This window comes from Pyrgilauda ruficollis, unplaced genomic scaffold (assembly GCF_017590135.1).
Source record: "Pyrgilauda ruficollis isolate IOZ18807 unplaced genomic scaffold, ASM1759013v1 scaffold446, whole genome shotgun sequence".
Classification (NCBI taxonomy): domain Eukaryota; kingdom Metazoa; phylum Chordata; class Aves; order Passeriformes; family Passeridae; genus Pyrgilauda; species Pyrgilauda ruficollis.
The window spans coordinates 7,668-32,734 of NW_024526000.1; the positions used below are offsets into that span (position 1 = coordinate 7,668).

At 52.2% G+C, this 25,067-nt stretch overlaps 3 protein-coding genes across 4 annotated transcripts; 1 reads left to right on the forward strand and 2 right to left on the reverse strand.

Moving 5' to 3' along the window:
- Positions 1-806: 806 nt before the first annotated feature.
- Positions 807-11,834, reverse strand: LOC121359420 (zinc finger protein 271-like). The gene is made up of 5 exons (XM_041478361.1): positions 11,644-11,834; positions 10,290-10,310; positions 5,841-5,919; positions 3,898-5,654; positions 807-1,679 (listed from the first exon to the last, which is right to left on the reverse strand). Exons 3-4 carry the CDS (start codon positions 5,890-5,892, stop codon positions 3,922-3,924), a joined length of 1,785 nt encoding a protein of 594 aa, XP_041334295.1. The 5' UTR covers positions 5,893-5,919; positions 10,290-10,310; positions 11,644-11,834; the 3' UTR covers positions 807-1,679; positions 3,898-3,921.
- On the reverse strand, positions 1,672-3,695 carry LOC121359422 (zinc finger protein 883-like). The gene is given in 3 exon segments (XM_041478362.1): positions 1,672-2,391; positions 2,393-2,960; positions 3,147-3,695. Coding segments are annotated over 3 exon segments (1,398 nt in total). The 5' UTR covers positions 3,289-3,695; the 3' UTR covers positions 1,672-1,703.
- A 155-nt stretch (positions 11,835-11,989) lies between the features above and the next one.
- Positions 11,990-21,756, forward strand: SNRPA (small nuclear ribonucleoprotein polypeptide A). 2 transcript variants are annotated; one of them, XM_041478364.1, is made up of 7 exons: positions 11,990-12,080; positions 12,759-12,844; positions 13,054-13,226; positions 14,877-15,059; positions 16,907-17,077; positions 17,797-17,885; positions 20,287-21,756. In XM_041478364.1, the coding sequence occupies exons 2-7, from the start codon at positions 12,772-12,774 to the stop codon at positions 20,444-20,446; spliced, it is 849 nt and encodes a 282-aa protein (XP_041334298.1). In that variant the 5' UTR covers positions 11,990-12,080; positions 12,759-12,771; the 3' UTR covers positions 20,447-21,756. The 2 variants fall into 2 exon arrangements, with proteins under 2 accessions (XP_041334298.1, XP_041334297.1); XM_041478363.1 differs by having other exon boundaries at positions 11,990-12,075.
- Positions 21,757-25,067: the final 3,311 nt, after the last annotated feature.

The following is a 25,067-nucleotide window of genomic DNA, read 5'->3' on the forward strand; positions in this document are numbered from 1 at the left end:
ACCAGGACTGGCACTGGGAGTGCTCTGGGACCAGAACCGGCACCAGAACTGAGACCGGCACTGACACCAGGACTTCTCTGGCACTGGGACCAGGATGGAGACCAGCCAGAGCACTGCGGGACTGACACCGAGACCAGCACTGGAACCAGCACTGAGACTGGCAGCACTCTGGGGCTGGGACTGAGAGTGCACAAGGAGCACTCCAGGACCAAGACCGGCACAGGTACCAGCACTAGAACCAGGACAACTCAAGAGACAGAGATTGAGACCAGAACTGAAACCAGAAGCGGCACTGGCACCGAAACTGGCACCGCTCTGGGACTCAGACTGAGACCGGGACCAGCACAGCTGCAGGACTGGGATCAACACTGGGACGGGAATTAGCACTAGAAGCGCTCCAGGAGTGCTCTGAGACTGGTAGTGACACCAGAACCGGGACTGGGACTGACACTGGGAGTGCTCCTGGACGGAGACTGAGACCAAAACTGGGAACAGGATTGGCACTGAGATCACTACAGGACCTCTGTCTTCACTCCGGAGAGTTTTGGCTGTGCCCCCATGCAGGACTGGGAGGGATCCCTGGGTGGGGTGGGACTGCCTAGTTTGCATTGTTCTGGTGCAGCCATCCCAGTCCATATGATCCCAGTCTGTACAATCCCAGTTTATACAATCCCAGTCCATACGATCCCAACCTATACAATCGCATTCACACCAAGGAAAAGGTGTTCCTGCCCTTCAAGACAAAGCTCTTAGGAAGGGGCCGAAAGCCAAGTAGAGCAAGATGCTACAGTGACATTTCACTACCAGCCTTCATAACTTCATCAATCATTGTTGTAGCTCTTGCACTGAGAATTAAATCAGGGAAGCGTCTTTGGTGGCAGCTGCCCTGGCTCAAGGGAGGCACTGAGAAAGAGAGAGGCAGGAGAGAAAGGAGGACCAAACAAAATCAGCTGAGAAGGTGGCACTCTGGAAACAGAATTGCAACTCACTGAAAATGAATAGGACAGAAATTAGTAACTCTGAAGTATTTATTTACTATCAAATACATCCCACCCACCCAGCTGCACACAATCCCGATCCACCGCTCCAAATTTGGATCCCACTTCTCCCAATCTCCTTCCAACCCCTTCTCCCCATGGCAGCTGTGGAATCAAGTGAGCCCAATCTCCTTCCAACCCCTTCTCCCCATGGCAGCTGTGGAATCAAGTGAGTTTGGCATAGGATTGATATTTTTGAGGAGAGAACAAGCAATTCTGAGTTGGGATTGAGCCCTTTTGGGGTACAACTGTATGGTTTTCAGTGGGATTGAGTTGTTTTGAGGAGACAGGTTGATCCCTTTTGGTTTCTGCAGTGCAAAGAGAAGGAAAACACTGCCCAAAATTCTCCCAGAACCCACAAATCCTCCAGATTACATCCCCAAATCCTAAATTCCCCCTCAAACAACTGTGAAATGGTGGGACTTTAGATATCTTTGATCAGTTTCTTTCTTTTTAACCCTGTTTTGGCTGTTTTTAAGGGATGAAAATGAATCAGAAGAAAATGAAGGCCAAAACAAAAGGATAAGCAGCTAGGTGCCTTCCCAACATGGATCACAGCAAATGTGGGTCACCAGGGCTCTTCCCAACAAGGGTCCTCCAGTGGGGGATGGAGTTGGAGCAGCACACGAAGCTCTTCCTGAAATCGGGGCACTCGCAGGGCTTCCCTTAGCGGTGCCTCCGTCGGTGCTCAGTCAGGGCTGAGCGCTGTGAGAAGCTCTTCCCACACTGGGAACACTTGTACGGCCTCTCTCCGGTGTGGATGCGCCGGTGGGTCATCAGGGTGGAATTGTGCTTGTAGCCCTTCCCGCAGTCGGGGCAGCGGAAGGGCCTCTCGTCTGAGTGAATCCGTTGGTGGTTGATGAGGTGAGAGTTGTACATGAAGCCCTTCCCACAGTCGGGGCAGCGGAAGGGCCTCTCCTCTGTGTGAATCCGATGGTGCACGAGGAGATGTGAGCTGATCCGAAACCCCTTCCCACACTCTGAACACTTATAGGGCCTCTCCCCGGTGTGGATGTTCTGGTGCTGGACCAGGTTGGCACGCTGGCTGAAACCCTTCCCACATTCCCTACACTTGTAGGGCCTTTCTCCAGTGTGGATGTTCCGGTGCTGGATCAGGTTGGTGCTCTCTCTGAAGCTCTTCCCACATTCCCCACACTCGTAGGCCCGCTCCCCAGTGTGGATCCTCTGGTGGCGGATCAGGTGGGAGCTCCGGCTGAAGTTCATCCCACATTCCTCACACTCGTGGGGCCGTTCCCCAGTGTGGATGCGCCGGTGCCTGACAAGATGGGAGTTTTGCCTGAAGCCCTTCCCACAGTCGGAGCAGTGGAAGGGCTTCTCATCGGTGTGCGTGCGGGTGCACCAGGAGACTAAAGCTTAGCTTAAACCTCTTCCTGCATTGATCACACTCGTAGGGCCTCTCCCCAGTGTGGATCACCTGGTGACGGATCAGGGTGGAGCTCCGGCTGAAGCTCTCCCCACATTCCCCACACTCGTAGGGCTGTTCTCCAGTGTGGATAATCTGGTGGCGGATCAGGCTGAAGCTGACTCTGAAGCTCTTCCCACATTCCCCACACTCAAATGGCCGTTCCCCTGTGTGGGTCCTCTGGTGCTGAATCAGGCTGGAGCTCCAGCTGAAGCTCTTCCCACACTCCAAGCACTTGTGGGGCTTGTCCCCATCATGAAGCTGGTCATGGACCACAAGGTCCAAGCTCTGGCCCGATTTCTGGCCACCTTCCTGGCCCAGGTTGGGTCTTTCCTCCTCAGATCTCTGCAATCTACGTTTGCAGCCCCTCCTTGTGTGGGGTCTCCGGGGATTTTCTTTCCCCTTTGATTCCTGTGCTGTGGAGCTGCACAAAACGGCCTCTTCCACAAGGTTCTGCCACGGGGATTTCTCCTCCCTGGCCTCCATCTGCAGCTCCTTGTCTGGAGGAAGAAGGGCAAGGAGAGGATGGGATTTGCCTCCGTGCCACAGGGAAGGGCAAGGAGAGCCCCCCAGTGCATCCCCAGTAGAACGGTGTCAGCAGTGGGGTTTGTCCTGCATCTGGGGGCATGCTGGACTGGGAGATGGAGCAGGAGAGAGAGGGAAAGGGGCACTGACTTCCTCCTTACCTGCCTGGGTGTCCCGTGGCATCTTCCTCGTCCTTGCACCCGCCTTCTCCATCCAGCCAAGGGTTGGAAATGGGAAATCCTGGTTTGGGGGAAAACAAGGGATGAGCATGTCGAGTTTGAAGGTCTCTCTGCCCAAGTCCATCTCTGGAAGTCACCGAGCATCTGGGGTCCATGGAATCCTCCAGAATACCAAGATTCATCCCTGAAAACTCTCCCAGGAGATCCCCATCTCTGGTCTCTCCACTTTGGTCTTTGGGGATTCCTCCCTGTCCCAGCTGTTCAGTGTCACACTCGTATTGTGGGTCTCCCTTCTCCTCGGTCCCTGTCCTCCCCAGGCTGCTGTGAATCACAGGAATCCGAAATGTTTCCCCCTCCTCGGTCTCCCCATTTAGGGATGCCAGGGGTTTTTCGGGTCCCAGGGTCCCTTCTCCCCTCATTCTCTGCTCTGGGCTGCAGGAGCTCCAAGGAGTCCCCCCTGCCCCTCTCCAGGCTGTTGAGGGTCCTGCCAATGGCAGCGCTCCCCCCTCTCTGGCTCCCCACTTTGGGCTCCTGGGGGACACAGGGCTCTGCTCCTCCAGGCTGCCTCTGCACCCCCCAGTGTCCCCCCAAGGGGCCTTTTCCGCTCACCTTTGGAGTTCTTCATTCTCCAAACATCCACCCCCCCCCCCCCCCCCCCAAACAAAAAACAAACGCCAACAAGGGTGCTCCAGTGGGGGATGGAGTTGGAGCAGCACACGAAGCTCTTCCTGAAATCGGGGCACTCGCAGGGCTTCCCTTAGCGGTGCCTCCGTCGGTGCTCAGTCAGGGCTGAGCGCTGTGAGAAGCTCTTCCCACACTGGGAACACTTGTACGGCCTCTCTCCGGTGTGGATGCGCCGGTGGGTCATCAGGGTGGAATTGTGCTTGTAGCCCTTCCCGCAGTCGGGGCAGCGGAAGGGCCTCTCGTCTGAGTGAATCCGTTGGTGGTTGATGAGGTGAGAGTTGTACATGAAGCCCTTCCCACAGTCGGGGCAGCGGAAGGGCCTCTCCTCTGTGTGAATCCGATGGTGCACGAGGAGATGTGAGCTGATCCGAAACCCCTTCCCACACTCTGAACACTTATAGGGCCTCTCCCCGGTGTGGATGTTCTGGTGCTGGACCAGGTTGGCACGCTGGCTGAAACCCTTCCCACATTCCCTACACTTGTAGGGCCTTTCTCCAGTGTGGATGTTCCGGTGCTGGATCAGGTTGGTGCTCTCTCTGAAGCTCTTCCCACATTCCCCACACTCGTAGGGCCGCTCCCCAGTGTGGATCCTCTGGTGGCGGATCAGGTGGGAGCTCCGGCTGAAGTTCATCCCACATTCCTCACACTCGTGGGGCCGTTCCCCAGTGTGGATGCGCCGGTGCCTGACAAGATGGGAGTTTTGCCTGAAGCCCTTCCCACAGTCGGAGCAGTGGAAGGGCTTCTCATCGGTGTGCGTGCGCTGGTGCACCAGGAGACTAAAGCTGAGCTTAAACCTCTTCCTGCATTGATCACACTCGTAGGGCCTCTCCCCAGTGTGGATCACCTGGTGACGGATCAGGGTGGAGCTCCGGCTGAAGCTCTTCCCACATTCCCCACACTCGTAGGGCTGTTCTCCAGTGTGGATAATCTGGTGGCGGATCAGGCTGAAGCTGACTCTGAAGCTCTTCCCACATTCCCCACACTCAAATGGCCGTTCCCCTGTGTGGGTCCTCTGGTGCTGAATCAGGCTGGAGCTCCGGCTGAAGCTCTTCCCACACTCCAAGCACTTGTGGGGCTTGTCCCCATCATGACGGCTGAAGTTCATCCCACATTCCTCACACTCGTGGGGCCGTTCCCCAGTGTGGATGCGCCGGTGCCTGACAAGATGGGAGTTTTGCCTGAAGCCCTTCCCACAGTCGGAGCAGTGGAAGGGCTTCTCATCGGTGTGCGTGCGCTGGTGCACCAGGAGACTAAAGCTGAGCTTAAACCTCTTCCTGCATTGATCACACTCGTAGGGCCTCTCCCCAGTGTGGATCACCTGGTGACGGATCAGGGTGGAGCTCCGGCTGAAGCTCTTCCCACATTCCCCACACTCGTAGGGCTGTTCTCCAGTGTGGATAATCTGGTGGCGGATCAGGCTGAAGCTGACTCTGAAGCTCTTCCCACATTCCCCACACTCAAATGGCCGTTCCCCTGTGTGGGTCCTCTGGTGCTGAATCAGGCTGGAGCTCCGGCTGAAGCTCTTCCCACACTCCAAGCACTTGTGGGGCTTGTCCCCATCATGAAGCTGGTCATGGACCACAAGGTCCAAGCTCTGGCCCGATTTCTGGCCACCTTCCTGGCCCAGGTTGGGTCTTTCCTCCTCAGATCTCTGCAATCTACGTTTGCAGCCCCTCCTTGTGTGGGGTCTCCGGGGATTTTCTTTCCCCTTTGATTCCTGTGCTGTGGAGCTGCACAAAACGGCCTCTTCCACAAGGTTCTGCCACGGGGATTTCTCCTCCCTGGCCTCCATCTGCAGCTCCTTGTCTGGAGGAAGAAGGGCAAGGAGAGGATGGGATTTGCCTCCGTGCCACAGGGAAGGGCAAGGAGAGCCCCCCAGTGCATCCCCAGTAGAACGGTGTCAGCAGTGGGGTTTGTCCTGCATCTGGGGGCATGCTGGACTGGGAGATGGAGCAGGAGAGAGAGGGAAAGGGGCACTGACTTCCTCCTTACCTGCCTGGGTGTCCCGTGGCATCTTCCTCGTCCTTGCACCCGCCTTCTCCATCCAGCCAAGGGTTGGAAATGGGAAATCCTGGTTTGGGGGAAAACAAGGGATGAGCATGTCGAGTTTGAAGGTCTCTCTGCCCAAGTCCATCTCTGGAAGTCACCGAGCATCTGGGGTCCATGGAATCCTCCAGAATACCAAGATTCATCCCTGAAAACTCTCCCAGGAGATCCCCATCTCTGGTCTCTCCACTTTGGTCTTTGGGGATTCCTCCCTGTCCCAGCTGTTCAGTGTCACACTCGTATTGTGGGTCTCCCTTCTCCTCGGTCCCTGTCCTCCCCAGGCTGCTGTGAATCACAGGAATCCGAAATGTTTCCCCCTCCTCGGTCTCCCCATTTAGGGATGCCAGGGGTTTTTCGGGTCCCAGGGTCCCTTCTCCCCTCATTCTCTGCTCTGGGCTGCAGGAGCTCCAAGGAGTCCCCCCTGCCCCTCTCCAGGCTGTTGAGGGTCCTGCCAATGGCAGCGCTCCCCCCTCTCTGGCTCCCCACTTTGGGCTCCTGGGGGACACAGGGCTCTGCTCCTCCAGGCTGCCTCTGCCGGCAGCCATCACTGGCACCCCACAATGTCCCCAAAAGGGGCCTTTTCCACTCAGCTTTACAGTTCTTCATTCTCCAAACATCCCCCTCAAAAAAACCCAACCCACGGAGCCCCCAGAATATCTGGGCCGAGGTCCCCCTTCCCTGTCACCTGCAGGATGGGGCGGGGGGCAGGGGTGATGATCCCACCGGTGGGGGGACTGCAAATTCAGGGAGCGCTCAACCTCATGGTTCCTTCTCCTTTCCTTGACCCTCTTCTGTTCCTCCTCTTCCTCCTCCTCCCTCTCCTCCTCTTCCATCCCTCCTCCTCCTCCTGCCTAAGCCCATCTCCTTCTCCTACTTCCATCCCTTCTCACTCTCCTTCCTCATCCCTCCTCCTCCTCCCCCAGCAGCAGTGCCCCCCTCGCTGCCCCGTTCCCGCAGCCCTCGCAGCCCGCGGCAGGAGCGGGGCTGGAGCCGGGACAGCTCGGCATGGGCAGCGCGGGGCTCTCGGCTGCTCCCACCCGCTGGGGGCGGGGGGAACCCAATCTGGGCAAAAGGAGAGGGAAACTGGGAAAAGTGGGGGCTGCAGATCCACACTGGGGCTTGCTGGGGACCCTGGCTGGGGACTGCCAGCCCTTGGGGCTCCTCTCGAGAGATCCGTGAGGGGGAAAGGCAGAGAGGGCTGGGGGATCCCAGGAGTGGCTTTACTGGCAGGGACTATGCTGTACTGGGGTAACTGGTAACTTACTGGGGCAACTGGGAATGACTGGGAATTACTACAAGCATGCTGAGAGCAACTGGGGTATACTGGGAGTGTCTGTAACCATAGGGTGACTGGAACCCCACTGGGAACAACGGGAACCATGCTGGCGACAACTGGGATGACAATTTTGGCAACTGGAAGTGAATGGGGGTGGCTGGGTCTGCACTGACAGTAACTGGGACCATGCTGGAAGGGACTGGGATCATCCACAGTGTCACTAGGGCTACATTAGGGACAACTGGCATCACACTGGGAGGAACAGGGACAAACTGGAACCATGCTGGGGGCAACTGGGATCACAGTTGAAGCAGCTGGGCCCATGCTGGGGCAGACTGGGATCATAGTGGATCATACTTGCAGCAACTGGGAGGTGACTGGGAGTGGCTGTGATCAAATGGGATCAGGCTGGAAGCAACTCTAGGAATCTGGGAGTGACTGGGAACATGATGAGACCAACTGGGTTATACTGGGAGAGACTGAAACCATAGTGGGGGTAAAGGGGAGCGACTAGAATCATGCTGAGTGATAATGGCAGGAGGTGTGCCTATGTCAGAGTCATACTGGGATCATATTGGGAGTGAGTGCAATAGTACTGAGAGTATCTAAGAGTGACTGGGATCCTACTGCAATCAGACTGGGAGTGACTGGAAAGGTGTTTGCCATGACTGGAACCATACTGGAGGTCACTGAGAGCAACTGGGACCACACTAGGAGTTACAGGGAGTGACTCTGGGCATGACTGGAATAATACTGGGAGGATCTAGGAGTCACTGAATGCAACTGGGATCATACTAGGAGTGACTGGGATCATACTGGAAGTGACTGGAACCATACTGGCAGTATGACTGACTATGGGTTCTGCTGGGATCAACCTGGGAGCCACTAGGATTACAATGGGCGTGAATGGAACCTGACTGGGGGTTACTGAGAGCTACTGGGCCCATTTTGGGAGGAAAATGTGGACATATTGGGAGCAACTGGGATCAACTGGAAGGTGCTGGAACCATGCTGAGGCAACTGAGACCACAACTGGGATCATACTGGAAGCAACTGGGACCACACTTTGGGCAACAGACAAAAACTGGAATCATGGTAGAGGCAACTGGGAGTAACTGGAAAAGACTGGGATCATTCTCAAGTAACTAGAGCCTCACTGGGGCAACTGGGAGTGTCTGTAACCATGCTAGGAATAACTGGTACAACACTGGGAACAGCTGGGACCATGCTGGGGATGACTGGGACTACTCTACAGGAAACTGGAAGTGATTGAATCTACATTGGGGGACACTGGGTGTGACAGGGACCATGCTGAGAGGGACTGGGACTATTCTAGGGGCAACTGGGATCATACTTGTAGGAACTAGGAACAACTGGAACTATGCTGGGGGCAACTGGGATCATACTGAGGGTGACTGGATCATACTGGGATTGACTAGGAGCGGCTGTAGGAAACTGGAATTGTGCTGAAAGCAACTGGGAGGAAGTGGGAGTGACTGGGAGCATGCTGGGGGTGACTGGGATACACTGGGAGAGACAGAGATTCACTGGGATCACACTGGAGGCTACTGGGGTCATGCTGGCACTGACAGGGAGCAACTGGGATCACACTGGGGGCCACTGGCATCAGACTGGGAGTGACTGGAATTAGACTGCAAGTGACTGGGATCATACTGGGAGTGGCTACAATCATACTGGGATTAGAGTGCGTGTCATTGGACCCTGACTGGGGGTTACTGGGAGCTACCCTTGCTGAGAGCCAAGAGGGGATGCACTCAGAAGAACTGGGAGCAACTGGGATAAAAATAGGGGCAAGTAAACCATGAGGTTCACTGAGGTAACTAGAAGTGCCTGGTAATAACTATCAGAAAGTTCAGTGTACCTGAAATATACTGGAAGTGTCTGACATCATAGAAGTAATGCCTGGGACCAAACTGGGAGTGGCTGGGAATGCTCTGGGGGACCTGGGGTCATGGTGGGGGCAAGTGTGAGTGACTGGGGCCCTGCTGGGAGAGACTGGGACCATACTGGAAGGACTAGGACTATGCTTGGGGCAACTGGGAGAACTGGGAACACGCTAGATGAAAGTGGGAGCAACTTGCAGAAAGTGGGACCTTGCTGGGGGCAAATTGCATCATCAATAGGGAATGACTGGGAGGGACTGGGCTCATACTGGGAGTGCCCAGGAAACTGGAAACAGGGGGAGCAACTGGGCTCATAGAGGGAGCAGCCACTTCCAGCACCAGGAACCCTGAACCCCATTCCCAGCCATCCCATCCACGAGGGTCCCGTGAATCCCAAGAGTCTCTCCCTCTCAGGGACCCCGCTTTGGCCTTCTGGGGCTCTCCTCTCTCGGGGCTCCCACTCAGGGAAACCACAGCTCTCCCAGGGCTCCCCAAAACCAACGTCCCCCCACCAGGACTCTGCTGCCACCCACACCAGGACCCCCCAAAAACACCTCCCGGGGACCCCCCAAAGGGGCACCTGCAGCTCGTCTTCAGAGCCCCGCAAGCTCCAACCATTCCCCCAAAAATCCCTAAACCTGGGGACCCCCTGGCATATTTGGGCTGAGCTCCCCCTCCCCAGGCACCGGTGATGCTCCCAGGGCTGCGGTGAGTTCAGGAACCGCCAGGGCCACGCGATTCCCCCCTCTCCTCTTCCTCTGCTGCTTCCTGCTGCCTCTCCGCCTCTTCCTCCCTCCCTCCTCCTCCTCCCCCGTTCCTGAACCCTGAACTGTGAGGGGAAATGGGTCATGCGGTCCTAAAAGGGCCCAATTTGGCCTAAAATCACCCTAAAGGGCCTCATATGCCGCAGGAACCCACCAGGTTTGGCCTAAAATCAGCCAAATGTGATTACAATTATCCAAAGGGGTCTAAAATCTAAACAAATGGGCCTAAAATTGCCCAAAGTGGTTTGCGACCCACACAAAATGGCCTAAAATCACCCTAAATTTCCCAAATGGGCTTAAAATCCACCCTGAAAGTATCTCATTTTGCCTAAAATGACCCAAATGTGACAAAATTCACCCTAAAATCCACCTAGTTTTTATCAAAATCACCCACAGGGACCTAAAATTACCCAAACACGCCTGAAGCCCGCAGAAGAGGACACAAACTCACCGTAAAAAGACTTGGTTCAACCTAAAGTTAACAAAAGAAGCCAAAAATTTAACCAAATGGGCCCAAAAACCACCAAAACAAGCGACCTAAAATCAGCCATGCAGGATTAAGATTCACCCATAAGGCCCTAGAAACAGCCAAAAGGACCCAAAATCCACACTAAAAGACTTGAAGTGACTCCAAAGGATCTGAAACCCACTCCAAACATGCCCAGTTTGGCCTAAAATCACCCAAATGGGCCAGGAGTGAGGCCGAGACCGGGATTGGCACCAGGATCAGAACCAGGATCGCTCGGGGACTTCTGCGTGTGGCCGCACCCCGGGACAGGACTGAGCTGAGAATGGAAGGACCAGGGCTTTTGGGAGGGATTTTGGGGACATCGAGCTTTTTTGGGCTTTGGGAAATTTTGTCAGGGGGTTTAGGGGAAATTATTGGGTTTTTTGAAGAGCATTATAGGGTTTTGGGGGAGCTGCGGAATTTTGAGGGGTTTGGATTTTGGTTTTATTGGTGCTTTGGGGGGTTGTTTTTTTGGGGATGTTTGGGAGTTTATTGAAATTTTTTGGGTTGTCTTTAAATTTTGGTGGGATTTACTGGGATTTTGCTAGATTCTCTGGAGTTTTTCATGGTTTTACTGGAATTTTTAGGGATTTTGGGGGCATTTAGTGGGATTCTTTGAGGGTTTGGGGTTTTTTTGCGATTTTTTTGGGGGGGATTTTGGTGGGGTTTTTTTGGGTGTTGCCAGGATTTCTTTGGGTCTTGGGGGGATTTTGTGGGACTTTTTGTGGTTTTGGGAACTTTTTGGGGGATTTGTGGGGTTTAAATGGGATTTTGAGCGGTTTGTTAGGATTTCAAGAGATTTTGTGGGCTTTTATTGAAATTCTAGAGTATTCTAATGGGATTTTGCAGGTTTTATAGGGACTCTTCGGGGTTTTAGGGAGATTTTGGTGCCTTTCAGCCCTTCCCTGCACCTGGGGACAACACCAAAGCCCCCCCCAGATGCCCAAAAGCCCCCCAAAGTTCCACTAAAAACAAAACCCTCTAAAAATCCCAATAAAACCCCCGAAAACACCAGAGAATCCCTCAAAATCCCAGCAAAACCCACCAAAATTAAAAAAAAACTCCCAAAAATTTCAATAAACCCCCCCAAAACCCAAATAAAATCCTCCAAAATCCAAAACCCCCCAAATCTACAAACCCCCCAAAATCCCATAAGCCCCCAAAACCCAATAATTCTCTCCAAAAACCCAATAATTCCTCCTAAACTGCCAACAAAATCCCCCAAAGCACAAAAAAGCCCCCTCAAAACCCTCTCAAACTCCCCCCCAAAATCCCCACAAATTCCCCCTAGACTCACTGGAGCTGTCCTGGATCAGGGGGCACCAGCCAGTGGAACAGGAGCCACTTCAGGGGGCACTTGACCCACCTGTCCCGGCCGCCCCAGCAGCTTCCCGAACCCTCCGTGCTCCCGCAGCGCCTCCCGCAGCGCCCGCCCGAGCCCGGGGCCGCGGCGGAGGGACGGGAACCCGCCTCATGCCCGGCCTCGGGGGTCAGAGGGCGCCACTTCCGGCTCGCCTCTAATTGGCTGGAGCTGCGCTGGGGAGGCGGGCGTTGCTGCGGCAAACCGCGCGGTGATTGGCTGGTTTGGGGAGGATCACGCCGCTATTGGTTGGAAGGGGACGGTGCCGCTCTTAGTTGGAAGAGGCCCGCGCACGCGGCGGACGCGGCCGCGGCGGCAGCAGGAGTCGCGGTAGATCGTGAGGGGAGAGCGGCTGAGGAGGGAGCTGAGGTGAGGTATGAGGGAATGGAGAGGTCTTAGATGGCTTTTGGGGGAAATGGGTGGGCTTTGAGGCGGGTCTGGGGGGAAGTGGGGGGTTTAGATGGCTTTGGGGGGAAATGGGTAGGGGTTGAGGCGGGTCTGAAGGGAAGTGGGGCGTCTGAGGTCGCTGCGGGATGGATTTGGGGGAAATTGGGCGGGTTTAAGAGTTTTTTTGCGGGGTCTGAGGGATAATTAGGGGGATCTCAGGTTGGTCCGGGGGGGAAACTGGGGGGAAAAGGGGGGGTATCTAAGGTGGGTCGGGAATGGGTTTGGGGGGAATTGGGGTTGTTTGAGGGGTTTTTGTGAGGAGTGAGGTGGATCTGCGGCGAACGTGAAGGGAATTGGGGAGGTTTGAGGGGGATTTGAGAGGCATTGGGGGCATTTGATGTAGGTGTGAGGGGAATTGAGTTGTCCGAGGCGGTTTTGGGGAGCATTGGGCGGGTTTGAGGGGTTTCTGAGGGGGATTTGAGGGGAAATGGGGGCTTCTGAAGTAGGTATGAGCAGAATTGAGTGGTCCGACGAGGGTCCAGGGCGGATTTGGGGGGAATTTGGGTGGTTTGAGGAGTTTTTCTGTTGTTTGAGGTGGATTTGGGAGGAAATGGGGCAGGGGGTGAAGGGGTCGCAGCCCTCCCAGAGTCCCCCTGTCCCCACAGAGCGGTCCCGGCCATGGCGGTGCAGGACCCCCGGCCCAACCACACCATCTACATCAACAACCTGAACGAGAAGATCAAGAAGGACGGTGAGGAGGGGGCTGGGGGGTCTGAGGGTGTCCGTGGGTGTCCCCAGGGGTTCAGGCTGTCCCCTGTGCATCCCCACTGTCACTGTGCTGTCCCCACTGTCACCATGATGTCCCCATGTCCGACTGTCACTGTGCTGTCCCCATTGCCAGTGTGCTGTCCCCACGTCTCCATTGTCCCCATGGTCACCATACTGTCACTCTGTCCCCAGAGCTGAAGAAGTCCCTCTACGCCATTTTCTCGCAGTTTGGGCAGATTTTGGACATCTTGGTGTCGCGCAGTCTCCGCATGCGGGGCCAGGCCTTTGTCATCTTCAAGGAGATGAGCAGTGCCACCAACGCCCTGCGCTCCATGCAGGGCTTCCCCTTCTACGACAAACCCATGGTGAGACAGAGACTGGGGGGAAATTCCGACATTTGGGGAAAAAAACTGGAATTCTAGGGAAAAGCTGCCAAAATCTGGCCTCAAATATCTCCAAAATCCAATTTGAATCCCCCAAATTCACCATGAACACCTCAAAGCTTCCCCTTCTATGACGCACCCATGATGAAACAGAAATTCTGGGGAAAAACACTGGAATTTTGGGGAGAAATCCTGGTATTTTGGGGGAAAAACCTGAATTCCTGGGGAAAAAATCAAAATCCAGCTGGAAATCTACCAAAAATCCTCTGGGAACACCCTCAAATCAAACCAGGAATCAAAGCTTCCTCTTGTATGACAAGCCCACAGTGGGACAGAAACTTAGGGAAAAAACTCTGAAATTCTGGGGAAAAAATGCCAGAATCTGGCCTCAAGTATCCCCAAAATCCAACCTGTAATCCTCCAAATTCGCCCTGAACACCCTAAGGCTTCCCCTTTTACAACAAGCCCATGGTGATACCCAAACCTGAGGGAAAATTGTGACATTTTGGGCAGAAAACTGACATTTTGGGGAAAAAATCCTGGAATTCTGGGGAAAATCCTGAATTCCTGGGGGAAAAAAAACCCAAAATGCAGCCTCAAATATCCCCAAAATCCCACCAAAAAAATCCCAAATCCTATTAGGAATGCACCAAAATCTAACCAGAAGCTGCTCCAAAGCTTCCTCTGCTACAACCAACCCCAGTGAGAACCAAATCCCAGGAAAAACCCCAAAATTCCAGGAAAACCCCTGAAATATAGCCAGGAATTCCCAAAGCTTTCCCTTCTATGACAAACCCGTGGTCAAACCTCGAATTCAACCTGGAAGCCCCAAAAATCTGTTGGAAGCCCCCCAGATCCCTCTTGGAGCTCCTCCATAATTTCTCTGAATTCCCCCAAATCCCTCAGAAACACCCAAATCCCTCCTAAATCTCTCTGAATTTCCTCAAAATCCCTCAGAAATTCCTAGATCCCTGCTAGGACTTCCTGAAATACTCCCAGATTCCTCTTGGAGCTCCCCCAAACGCCATCTGAAAATTCCAAAATCCTTTCTGGAACCTTTCCCAAATCCCTCAGAACCCTCAAAAATCCATTGGGAAACTCCAAAATCCTCCCCTGAAACCTCCTCAAATTCCTTCTTTAAATTCCCTAAAACCCCTCAGAAACTCCCCGCATCCCTCCTGGAATCTCCCCCAAATCCCTCAGAACCCCAAAAATCCCCCTTGGAAATCTCCAAATCCCTGTTGGAACCTCACAAATTCCTCTGAATTCTCCCAGAATTCCTTCTAGAACTTCCAAAAATCCCTCAAAAATCCCTAATTGCTCTTGGAACTCCCCCAGATCCTGTCTGGAACCTTGCCAAATCCTGCAGAATCCCTGAAAATCCCGTGGAAAACCCCCAAATCCCTCTTGGAACTCCCCCAAATCCTCCCCAGATCCCCCCAAAATCCTCGGGAACAACCCCAAAACCCTCTGAGCCATCCCCAAATCCCCCTGGACTGATCCCAGATCCCCTGGAACCACCCCAAAATCCCCTGGAACAACCCCAGATCCTCTCTGGAATCTCCCAAAATCCCTCCTGGAGATGTCCCAAATGCCCTGAAATGCCCCAATCCCGGGAATGTGCCATCCCAGCGGATCCAGTACGCCAAGACGGACTCGGACATCATCGCCAAGATGAAGGGAACGTTCGTGGAGCGCGAGCGGGATCGGGACCGGGAGCGCAAACGGGACAAGCGCAAAGCCAAGGGGGGAGAGGCCCCTGGCCCCAAAAAGAGCGGGGCTGGAGCACAGGGGGCCGCGCAGGGAGCAGTGCCCGTGAGTGCCAGGGGATTGTTTGATCCCACTGGGGTCATTTGTGGGATTGGGGTCGTTCATGGGATTGGGGTCGTTCATGGGTTTGGGGATCATTTGTGGGATTTGGGTCGTTCATAGGATTTGGGGTCATTCATGGGATTTGGGGTAATTTGTGGGATTTGGGATCATTTCTGGGATTGGGGTCATTGGTGGGATTTGGGGTCGTTCATGGGATTTGGGGATCATTTGTGGGATTTGGGGTCATTCGTGGGATTGGGGTCGTTCATGGGATTTGGGGTAATTTGTGGGATTTGGGATCATTTCTGGAATTGGGGTCATTGGTGGGATTTGGGGTCGTTCATGGGATTTGGGGTCATTCATAAGATTTGGGTTGTTCATGGAATTTTGGCATCAGAATCAGTGCGCAGGGGACGGTGCCTGTGAGTGCTGGGAGATTTATAGGATCATTTATGGGATTTGGGGTAATTTGTGGAATTTGTGATTGTGGTACGGGGGCCAGTGCCCGGAGTGCCAGGGGATTTATGGGATTGTTTTATGGGATTTGGGGTCATTTATAGGATTTGGGATCAGAATCGGGGCACAGAAGGCAGTGCCCGTGAGTCCCAGGGGGATTTCGGTTTGGTTTAGGGGATTTGGGATGGCTTATGGGGATTTTGGGGTTGTTTTGTGTGATTTGGGATTGTTCACAGGGCTTTTGGGATTGTTTAATGGGATTTTGGGGGTGGGTTTATGGGATTTGGGATTGGGGCACAGGGGGCAGTGTCTGTGAGTGTCAGAAATTTGGGATCGGTTTAGGGGATTTTGTGATCAGTCCTGGTGGGATTTGGAAGTATTCAGGTGGGGATTGGGGGATTTTTGGGATTGTGGGATTGTTCCTAGGGGTTTTGGAATCAGTTTATGGGAATTTGGGGCATTTCTGGGGAATTTTGGGGATGTTTTGAGGAATTTGCAGATGGTTCAGGACAATTTGGGATCATTTTGGGATTGTGGGATTGTTCCTAGGGGTTTTGGAATCAGTTTATGGGAATTTGGGGCGTTTCTGGCGAATTTTGGGGATGTTTTGGGGAATTTGCAGGTGGTGCAGGATGATTTGGGATCATTTTATGGGATTTTGAGGATTGTTCTTAGGAGATTTGGGATTGTTTAGTAGGGTTTTGGGATGGTTCCAGGGGATTTTGTGATCATTCCAGAGGGTTTGGGGAAAGGTTCAGGGGGATTTTGGGTTTGTTCCGGAGGATTTTGGGGGATTTGGGATCATTCCAGGGGATTTGGGGGATGGTTTTGGGGGATTCTGGGATCATTCCCAGGGATCAGGATTGTTCCTGGGCATTTTGGAAGGGCATGGGGAGATTTGGATGGGATTTTGGGGGGATTTGAGTTCTTTGGGTTCTTTTTGTGCCTTTGGGGTTATTTGGGTTCATTTTGAGGTTGGTTGGTGTGATTTTGGGATAATTTGGGGTAATGTTGGGGTTATTTGTGGTGATTTTGGGATAATTTGGGATAATTTTTCATGGTTTTGGGAAAAATTCGGGGTTTTTAGGGCCATGTGTCTGTGGGGTAATTCAGGGATAATTCTGTGTGGATTTGGCATAATTCCACATTGATTTGGGATTCTCGCTGTACTTTGGGAATAACTTTGGGATTCTGTCTGTTCCTTTGGAATGATTTGGGGTGTGTTGGGGTCTCTCCTCAGGGGATGTGTTTGGGATAACTTTGGGATTCTGTCTGTTCCTTTGGAATGATTTGGGGTGTGTTGGGGTCTCTCCTCAGGGGATGTGTTTGGGATAACTTTGGGATTCTGTCTGTTCCTTTGGAATGATTTGGGGTGTGTTGGGGTCTCTCCTCAGGGGATGCCGCCGCTGGCGCAGCCGCCCCGGATGATGCCGCACCTGGGGGGACAACCACCCTACATCCCTCCCCCGGGCATGATTCCAGCCCCAGGAATGGCCCCCAATCCGGGAATTCCCCCAGGAATGGCCCCACAGCCTGGAATGGCCCCGATCCCTACCCCACAGCCTGTGAGTGACCCCAGAACCTCAGTGATTTAAGGGACTTGTGGGATTTTTGGGGTGGAATTTGTGAGATTTTGTTGGATTTTGGTGGGATTTTGAGGGAATTTTTTGTGGGAATTTTTTTGGTGGATTTCCTGAGATTTTGGGTAGGATTTGAGGGGACCTGGGGGCATTTTTGGGGGGATTTGTATGGTTTTGGTGTGGATTTTTTTAATGTATTTGCAGTGGATTTTCTGGTTTTTGGGGGGATATTTTGTCGGATATTTTGGACGATTTTGAGGGATTTTTGGGGTGGATTTTTTGTAATTTGGGGATTTTTCTGCAGATTTTTCTGCGTGGATTCTGTGGGATTTTCATGGGGATTTAGTGGGACTCTGAGAAATTTTTCTGTGGGATTTATGGGGATTTTTGGAGTGATTTTTGTTGGGATTTTGAGGGATTTCTGTGGGCTTTGGCATATTTTTTGTGGGGATTTTTGGCGTGAATTTTGTGGTCTTTTGGGTGGAATTTTGGTGAGTTTTTGGTCAGATTTTGAGATTTCTTTGGGGATTTTTTAGAGACATTTTTTGGTTTTTTTTGTGAGCAGATTTTTTGTAGGTTTTTTTTTCAGGATTTTGGGGCAGATTTTTTAGTGTGTATACAGTGTGTGACTTTAGGTAGATTTTGGGCCTGATTTGGGGCAGATTTGATGCTGATTTGGGGTTTTTTCTCCCATTTCCCTGCAGCTGTCGGAAAACCCTCCGAACCACATCCTGTTCCTGACCAACCTCCCTGAGGAGACCAACGAGCTGATGCTCTCCATGCTCTTCAACCAGTGAGATCTGGGGCAATCCCGGGATTTGGGGGATTCTGGGAATTCTGGGCAGGGTTTGGGGGATTGGGTTATTCTGGGGCTTGTGGGGGGTGGAGAGGGGTGAGGGGGGGGGGGGGGGGGGGGGGGGGGGATTGGGGCTGGATTTTTATTTTTTTTTTAATATCAGGATTTGGGGGGCAATTTCTGGATTGTTTGGATGGGAATTTCTGGGTTTTTGGAGGAATGTTTTTGGGGCGGGGAGTGGGGGAATGATCTGGATTTTTGGAGGAACGTTTCCAGATTTTTTTGAGGAATGTTTTTGTGTTTTTTGGAGAAAATACCTGGACTTGAGATGGGGGAGGGAGATTTTGGATTTTTAGGGGTAAATTTCTGGGGTTTTGGAGGAATGTTTCTGGATTTTTTTGGGAGTTGGATTTCTGGGTTTATTTGGGAATGGCTTTGGAGTTTTAGGGGGAAGTTCCTCAATTTTTGGGAATGCTCTAGGATTTTTTTGGGGGGAGCTTTCTGGACTGGGGGGGGGACAGGTTTATGAGTTTTTGGGGGAACATTTCTGGGGTTTTTTTAAAAAGTTTCTAGATTCTGAGGAATGTTTCTAGATTTTTAGGGGAAAATTTTTGAATTTTGGGAGGAAGTTCCTTGATTTTGGGCAATATTTCAGGATTTCCTGTGGGGAAAGCTTCTGGCTTTTTGGGGGGACAGTTATGGATCTTTTGGGGAAAGATCCTCAGTCTTTGAGTTTATTGGGGTTTTTGAGGGGATGTTTCTGGATTTTTTTAGGACCATTTCTCAATTTTGGGGAAAGTGTTTCTAGGTGTTTTAGGGGAAATGTTTCTGGATGTTTTGGAGGCAACTCCTGGATTTTTTTGGGGAACATTTCTGGACTTTTGGGGAGTTGGATTTCTGGGTTTTTTGGGGAACTCTTCTGGATTTTTGGGGATATTTCTGGTTTTTTTCAGGGAGGTTTTCGGGGGGTTTCTGGATTTTTAGGGAGGTTGGATTTTGGGGGTTTTGAACAATTTTGTGAGGGCTTTTGTTGAATTTTGGAGGTGAATTTTTGGGGGTTGGCTTTTGGGGGAATGTTTCTGGACTTGGTGGAATTTTTTGGTATTTTGTGGGATATTTCTGGATTTGGGGGAGTGTTGGGTTTTTGTGGATTTTGAGAATGTTTAGGTGGGATTTGGAGTTGGATTTTTGATTTTTGGGATGTTGGATTTTTGGAAACGTTTTGGAATTTTTGGGTTGTTGGATTTTTGGGGAGTTGAACATTGAAAGATTTTCAGAGCATTTCCCTGGAATTTTGGGGAAATCCTGCAGGACTTTTGGGGTTATTTAGGATATTTTGGGATTTTGAGGGACATTCTGAGATTCTCAAACCATTTTGAGAGCATTTCAGTCAAATTTTGGGGGTAATTTCCTACCACTGGGGGTTTTCCCAAACTCGGGCTGTCCCCCCTGGATTTCTCAGGGATTTCCTCAAATTCTGGGCTCCTCCTGACTCTAACCCCCATCCCAAATTCCCAGGCATTGGGAATCCAGGAGCTCCCTCGAGGGCATTTGGGGGTGTTCCTGGAATTTGGGGGAATTTTGGGATTTTGGGGGGATTTCAAGAGGAGTCAGGTGGGTTGGATATTTGGGGGAATGTTTCTGGATTTTTTTGGAGGGAAATGTTTCCAGGTTTTTGGGGAACATTTCTGGAGTTGAATTTCTGGGTTTTGGGGAGCGTTGCTGGATATTTCTGGGGACATTTCTGGATATTTGGTGCAGTTGGGTTTCTGGATTGTTTGAAGGAGAAAAGTCTGGAATTTGAGGTGAAATTCTGGATTTTTGGGGAACATTTCTGGCCATTTATGGAGAGTTGGATTTCTGGATTTCTTAAAAAAATGTTTCTGGATTTTGGGGATATAGCTGGATCTTTTTGGGAATGTTTCCAAGTTTTTTGGGGGTATGCTTCTGGATTTTTGGGGGGAAATTTTATGTTCTTGGGTGTTTTGGGGAATGTTCCTGGGTTTTTGAGAGAAGTTTCTGGATTTTTTGGGGAACGTGGCTGTATATTTGAGAATGGCGCTGGATTTCTAAAAGAGGCTGTTTCAGGATTTTTTGGGAGGGGGATGCTTCTGGATCTTTCGGGGGGAACATTTCTGGGTTTTTGGGGGACCATTTCTGGAGTATTTTTGGGGGACATTCCCAGATTTTTTGGGGAACATTTCTGGATTTTGGGGGAACATTCCCAGATTTTTTGGGGAACCTTCTTGGGTTTCTGCGGGAACATTCCCAAGTTTCTAGGGGAACATTCTGGGCTTTCTGGGGGAACATTCCCAGGTTTTTTGGGGAACATTCCCAGGTTTCTGGGGGAATGGTCCCAGGTTTTTTCAGGCTCTCCTGACCCCATTCCCCATCCCAGGTTCCCAGGGTTCAAGGAGGTGCGCCTGGTGCCCGGGCGCCACGACATCGCCTTCGTGGAGTTTGACACCGAGGTGCAGGCGGGCGCCGCCCGCGAGGCACTGCAGGGCTTCAAGATCACCCAGAGCAACGCCATGAAGATCTCTTTCGCCAAAAAGTGACCCAAAACACCCCAAACCCCACCAAAACACCCCCAAACCCAAAAAAAGAAGGGCCCAAAATACCCGAGATCCAAAAAAAGCGCCTCAAACCCGCCCCTAAATACCCAAAACCTGCCCCAAAACACCCCAAATCCCTCCAAACCACCCCAAAATCCCATAGAAACACCCTAAAATCATTCCAAACCACCCCAAAATCCCATAGAAACACCCTAAGATCCTTCAAAATGACCCCAGAACAACTTAAATCCCATAAAACTGCCCCCACATCGGAGAAAAAGACTCCAAAATCCCAGAAAACTGCCCCAAAAATGGTCCTGACCCTGCTCCAAACCCCCCACGTGCCCCCACTCCCCCAGGTAAGTTCAGCTGGGCCCAAATTCTCATTTTTTTAACCCAAATCCTCCTTTTTCCCACCCCAAATTTTCCTTTTCCCACCCCAATTTTTTTTTCAAAGCCCAAATCCTTTGTCCCATCCCAAATCACCTTTTTCCACCCCAAATCCTTCCCTCCCCACCCTAAATCCCCTTTTCCCACCCAAAATCTCCTTTTTCAACCCCAAATCGTCTTTTCCCACCCCAAACGCTTCCCAGCCCACCCTAAATCCTCTTTTTCCACCCAAAATCTTTCCCCATCCTGAATCCCTCAATTCCCACCCCAATCCCCATTTTCTCCTCCACACCCTAAATCCCCCTTCACCCACCCAAAATCCATTTTTCACCCCAAATTCTCCCTTTTTCATCTTAAGTCCTTTTTCCACCCCAAGTCCCTTTTTCCCACACAGAATCATTTTCCATCTCAATATCCCCTTTTCCCACTGCAATTCTGACCCCAAATCCTCAATCCCCACCCTAAATCCCCTTTTCCCACCCAAATCTCCTTTTTTTTCATCCCAAACCCTTCTTTGTGCATCCCAAATCCTCCTTCTTTCACCCCAAAATCTCCTTTATCTGTCTTAAATCCTATTCTTTCTTCCCTAAATCTCCTTGCCCCAAATCCTTCTTCTTTTACCCCAAATCCCCTTCTTCCACCCTGGATCCCCACCCCAAATCCACTTTCTCAGCCCCCAGAGGCTTTTGAGGTTCCCAAGGAGATTTTGGGGTTTTTCCCAGCACTGTACCCAGGGTCTCTCTGCAGACATTGCACCTGGAGCTGCCCCCACCCCAGATAAACCCAAATCCCCTTTTCCCACTCCCCCAGATGCTTTTGGGGTTCCCAAGGGGTTTTTGGGGTCTTTCCCAGCATTGTACCCAGGGTCTGTCTGCAGACATTGCACCTGGAGCCTTCCCAAATAAACCCCACTGTGCCCCCCAGGGCTGGAGTGGTTTTGGCAGGGATGTTTGGGATTGGGGGGAAAGTGAACCCCCCCAGTCTTCTGGGATTGGGGGGATTAGATCCTAAAATTTGGGATGTGGGGGGTTTGACACCCCAGGGTTTGGGGGTATTTGACAATCCCAGGATTTGGGATTTGGGGGTTTTGACCCCAGGATTTGGGGACCGGGGGATTGGACCCTAGACTTTGGGGATGAGGAGGCTTGCTCACTCCAGATATTTCAAATCCTAGGAGTTGGGAATTGGGGGTTTTAACCCCAAGCTTTGGGGATTGAGGGTGTTTGGCACGTCAGGATTTAGGATTTGGAGATATTTGACCCCTGACTTTGGGAATTGGGGGTGGTGGACACCCCAAATATTTTAAACCCCAGGATTTGGGGATTCAATCCCGACGTCTGGGAACTGGGGAGTGTTTGACACCCCAGGATTTGGGGGTTTGATCCTAAAATTTGGGTTTCAGAGTGGAGGGGGGAGGTTGATATCCCAGAGTTTGCGTTTAGGGATGTTTGGCCTCCCCCACAGTGTTGGAACCCTCAGGATTTGGGGTCAGGTGGGTTTGACTCCAGGATTTGGGTTCTTTGACCTCCTCAGGTTTGTGGTCGGGGTTAAGATCAGAGACATTCCCTGGAAACAGCGGTGGCATTGGGATTGGGAACAGGATCGGGAATGGGATCAGGAATGGGAACAGGATCAGGCTCGGGAAGTGGAGACACCCCGACCTAATGATGGTCCCCAACCCCAGGGGGAGACCTAGCCTCAATCCCGGAATGGACCCATCCCCACAATCCCAGACCCTGCCCCACTTACAGACCCTTCCCCACTCCCAGACCCCTCCCTGTCACAATCTGCTCATACAAACCGGGGTCGTGATGGTTCGTTAACGGATCTTGGAGTGCAAAAAACACAACACGGAACGGGGATTGCAGTATCAATCAAAAACAAATGCACCTTTACTGAATGACCACAGCAAGTGTGGGAAGGGAAGGGAAGGGAAGGGAAGGGAAGGGAAAAGAAAGGAGAAAGGAGAAAAAGGAAAAAGGATAGAAAAGAGGGAGAGAGGGAGGATAGCTACCAAACATGGAAAGACCAAGTCCTGGTTAACTCAAGGTTCTATTATAGTCCATTGCTGGGGAGGGAAGAGAACTTGAAATCACTGAGGGGGAAAAAGGTATTGAAGACTGGTCTGGCCAGTCCATGTTCTCAGCAGGATAAGTCACTATCAGTGGTGAGCGGGATCCATTGTTTCAGGACTGGTTTCTATGGAAAACCAGTCTAGGTCCAGTGAACACATCTGCAGGCAACACTTAGCAGGCACCTGCTCCAGTCAGCCCAGCATCCCTGTATCATGATTATAGGGATCTCAGTCCTTGGGAGGGGGCTTCAATCTCTGTCCATCATGGTGGTAGTGAAGCAGATGAAGGATTTTCCATGGGGGCTACCAAAGCTGCCCCAGCAAGTTCATCGGGCCGAGAGGTGGGAAAATTCCTGGGCTGTTGTTACGAAGCAGGTGCAAGCACATAGGGCACGTCTGCCCCTTAACCAGGCCCTGCTAGAAGCAGTCACTGTGGACACAGCTGTGAATAATCACTTGGCAGGCCAGAACTCTGCTCAAAGACCTCAGGATTTCTGGCGTTCATCCACCACCAGCAGGCCAGAATTCTGATCGGGGTCCTCAGTGTCCTGATGTCTGTCCTTGGGACAGTCATGAGGCAAATGAGGGGAACTTCAGACCGACTCTTACACTCCCTCAATCCCAGACCACTTCAGTCCGGATCGGACCCATCCCCAGATCCTCCCCCCTTCCTGGACCAGACCCTTCAATCCCTTTTTGGGGCAGCTCCTGCTGCTTCCAGCCCATTTTTGGGGTCCCAAACGGCTCCGGGAACCTTCCCCATTTTGGGAGTGTTGGGGTGACCCCAGGGCTGCACCGAGGGCCAAGGGGGGATCGAAACCCTCAAACCAGGGGGATTCCTGAGGGTCCCCAATTCCTCCCATCCCCACCCCAAAACAGATCCTGGCCAATCAGAGTGCACGGTCCTGATGACGAAGCAGATGCCATGCAGAAACTTGGCGCAGTGGCCCAACCTGGCAGTTTTCAGGGAATCTGCGCCCGTTGTGGCTCTGACTGATCAGTTGACAGGTGGATCCACAGCGCCCAGCGCTCCCCGAGAACGGAATTTGGGGAGGGGGGAGATGAACCTGAGGATGGGGCATGTGGGGACAGCTGGGGCTGTACTGGTGGTGCTGGGAGCCCCCCTGACTGCAGGGGGCATGGTGAGAAGGGAGACGGGGGCCCCAAATTAAATGAAAGGGGGGGGCAGGACCCCCAAACAGAGCAGGAGGGGCCTGGAACCCCCAAAACCAAACACAGGGGAGGGGACTGGAGATTGGGGGAACAATGGGGAAGGAGTGGAAGAGCGGGGGAAAAGAGGGGGATGGGACCCCCCAATATGAGCTGGGAGGAGGCTGTGGACTGGGGGAATGCTGCAGAAGGGGAGGAGAGGGGAAGGAAAGGTGGAATGGGACAAACTGGCTAAGAAAATCAAACTCTACCGTCAGAGCAGGGATTTGTTTATTCAGCATGGGGAGTGAGGGAGATCTCTGGCAAAAACTTCTCAATCTTCTTTAGCCTTCAGTTACATTTTAAAAGCTACAGTTACAACATTTCATTAGCATATTCACAGCATAAAGCTGTGCGATGGTTTTACAACCTTTTGCTGCTTCAGTGCATGCGTCATTTCTTTCTGTGGTGGTCCTCAGTCTTCTGGTGGTCTTTTGATGAAGGCTTCTGTAGTCCTCCTGACATTTGAACTTTTTACCTGTATCATCAGCCCATGCCTGGTGCTTCTTCAGTCTAACCTGGTTTTAGCTGATTTTGCGGTTTGCAAGTTCCGTAAAAACTTGCTATCTTGCTCTTGGTGGCATTTGTTAAGTCACTTGCTCTGCTGTCTTGCTTTCTCTGCTGTCTCGCTTGCTTTACCTGCACATCTTGTTCCAGTGCTACTTGTGGTGAACCTTTTCTTGCACACCATTAAGGATTCCCCCCCACCCCGGTGTCCCAGCAGCTCCACGCCCAGCCAGGAGGAGCAGCAGGGCTGACAGGGCATCCCCCCAGATTTTGCCCCCACTGATGACACAGCTGGACACTTGGGAGGATGTCTGAGGCTTTATTGTCCACCAACATCCCAGAAGGGAGCAGAAAATCCTGCTGCAGACGCTGATTCCGGAGTCTCCCAATGCTTCCTTGCTTCCATGAGGTTCTGTCAAGTCCCAGTGAAACCTTGGTGCCGTA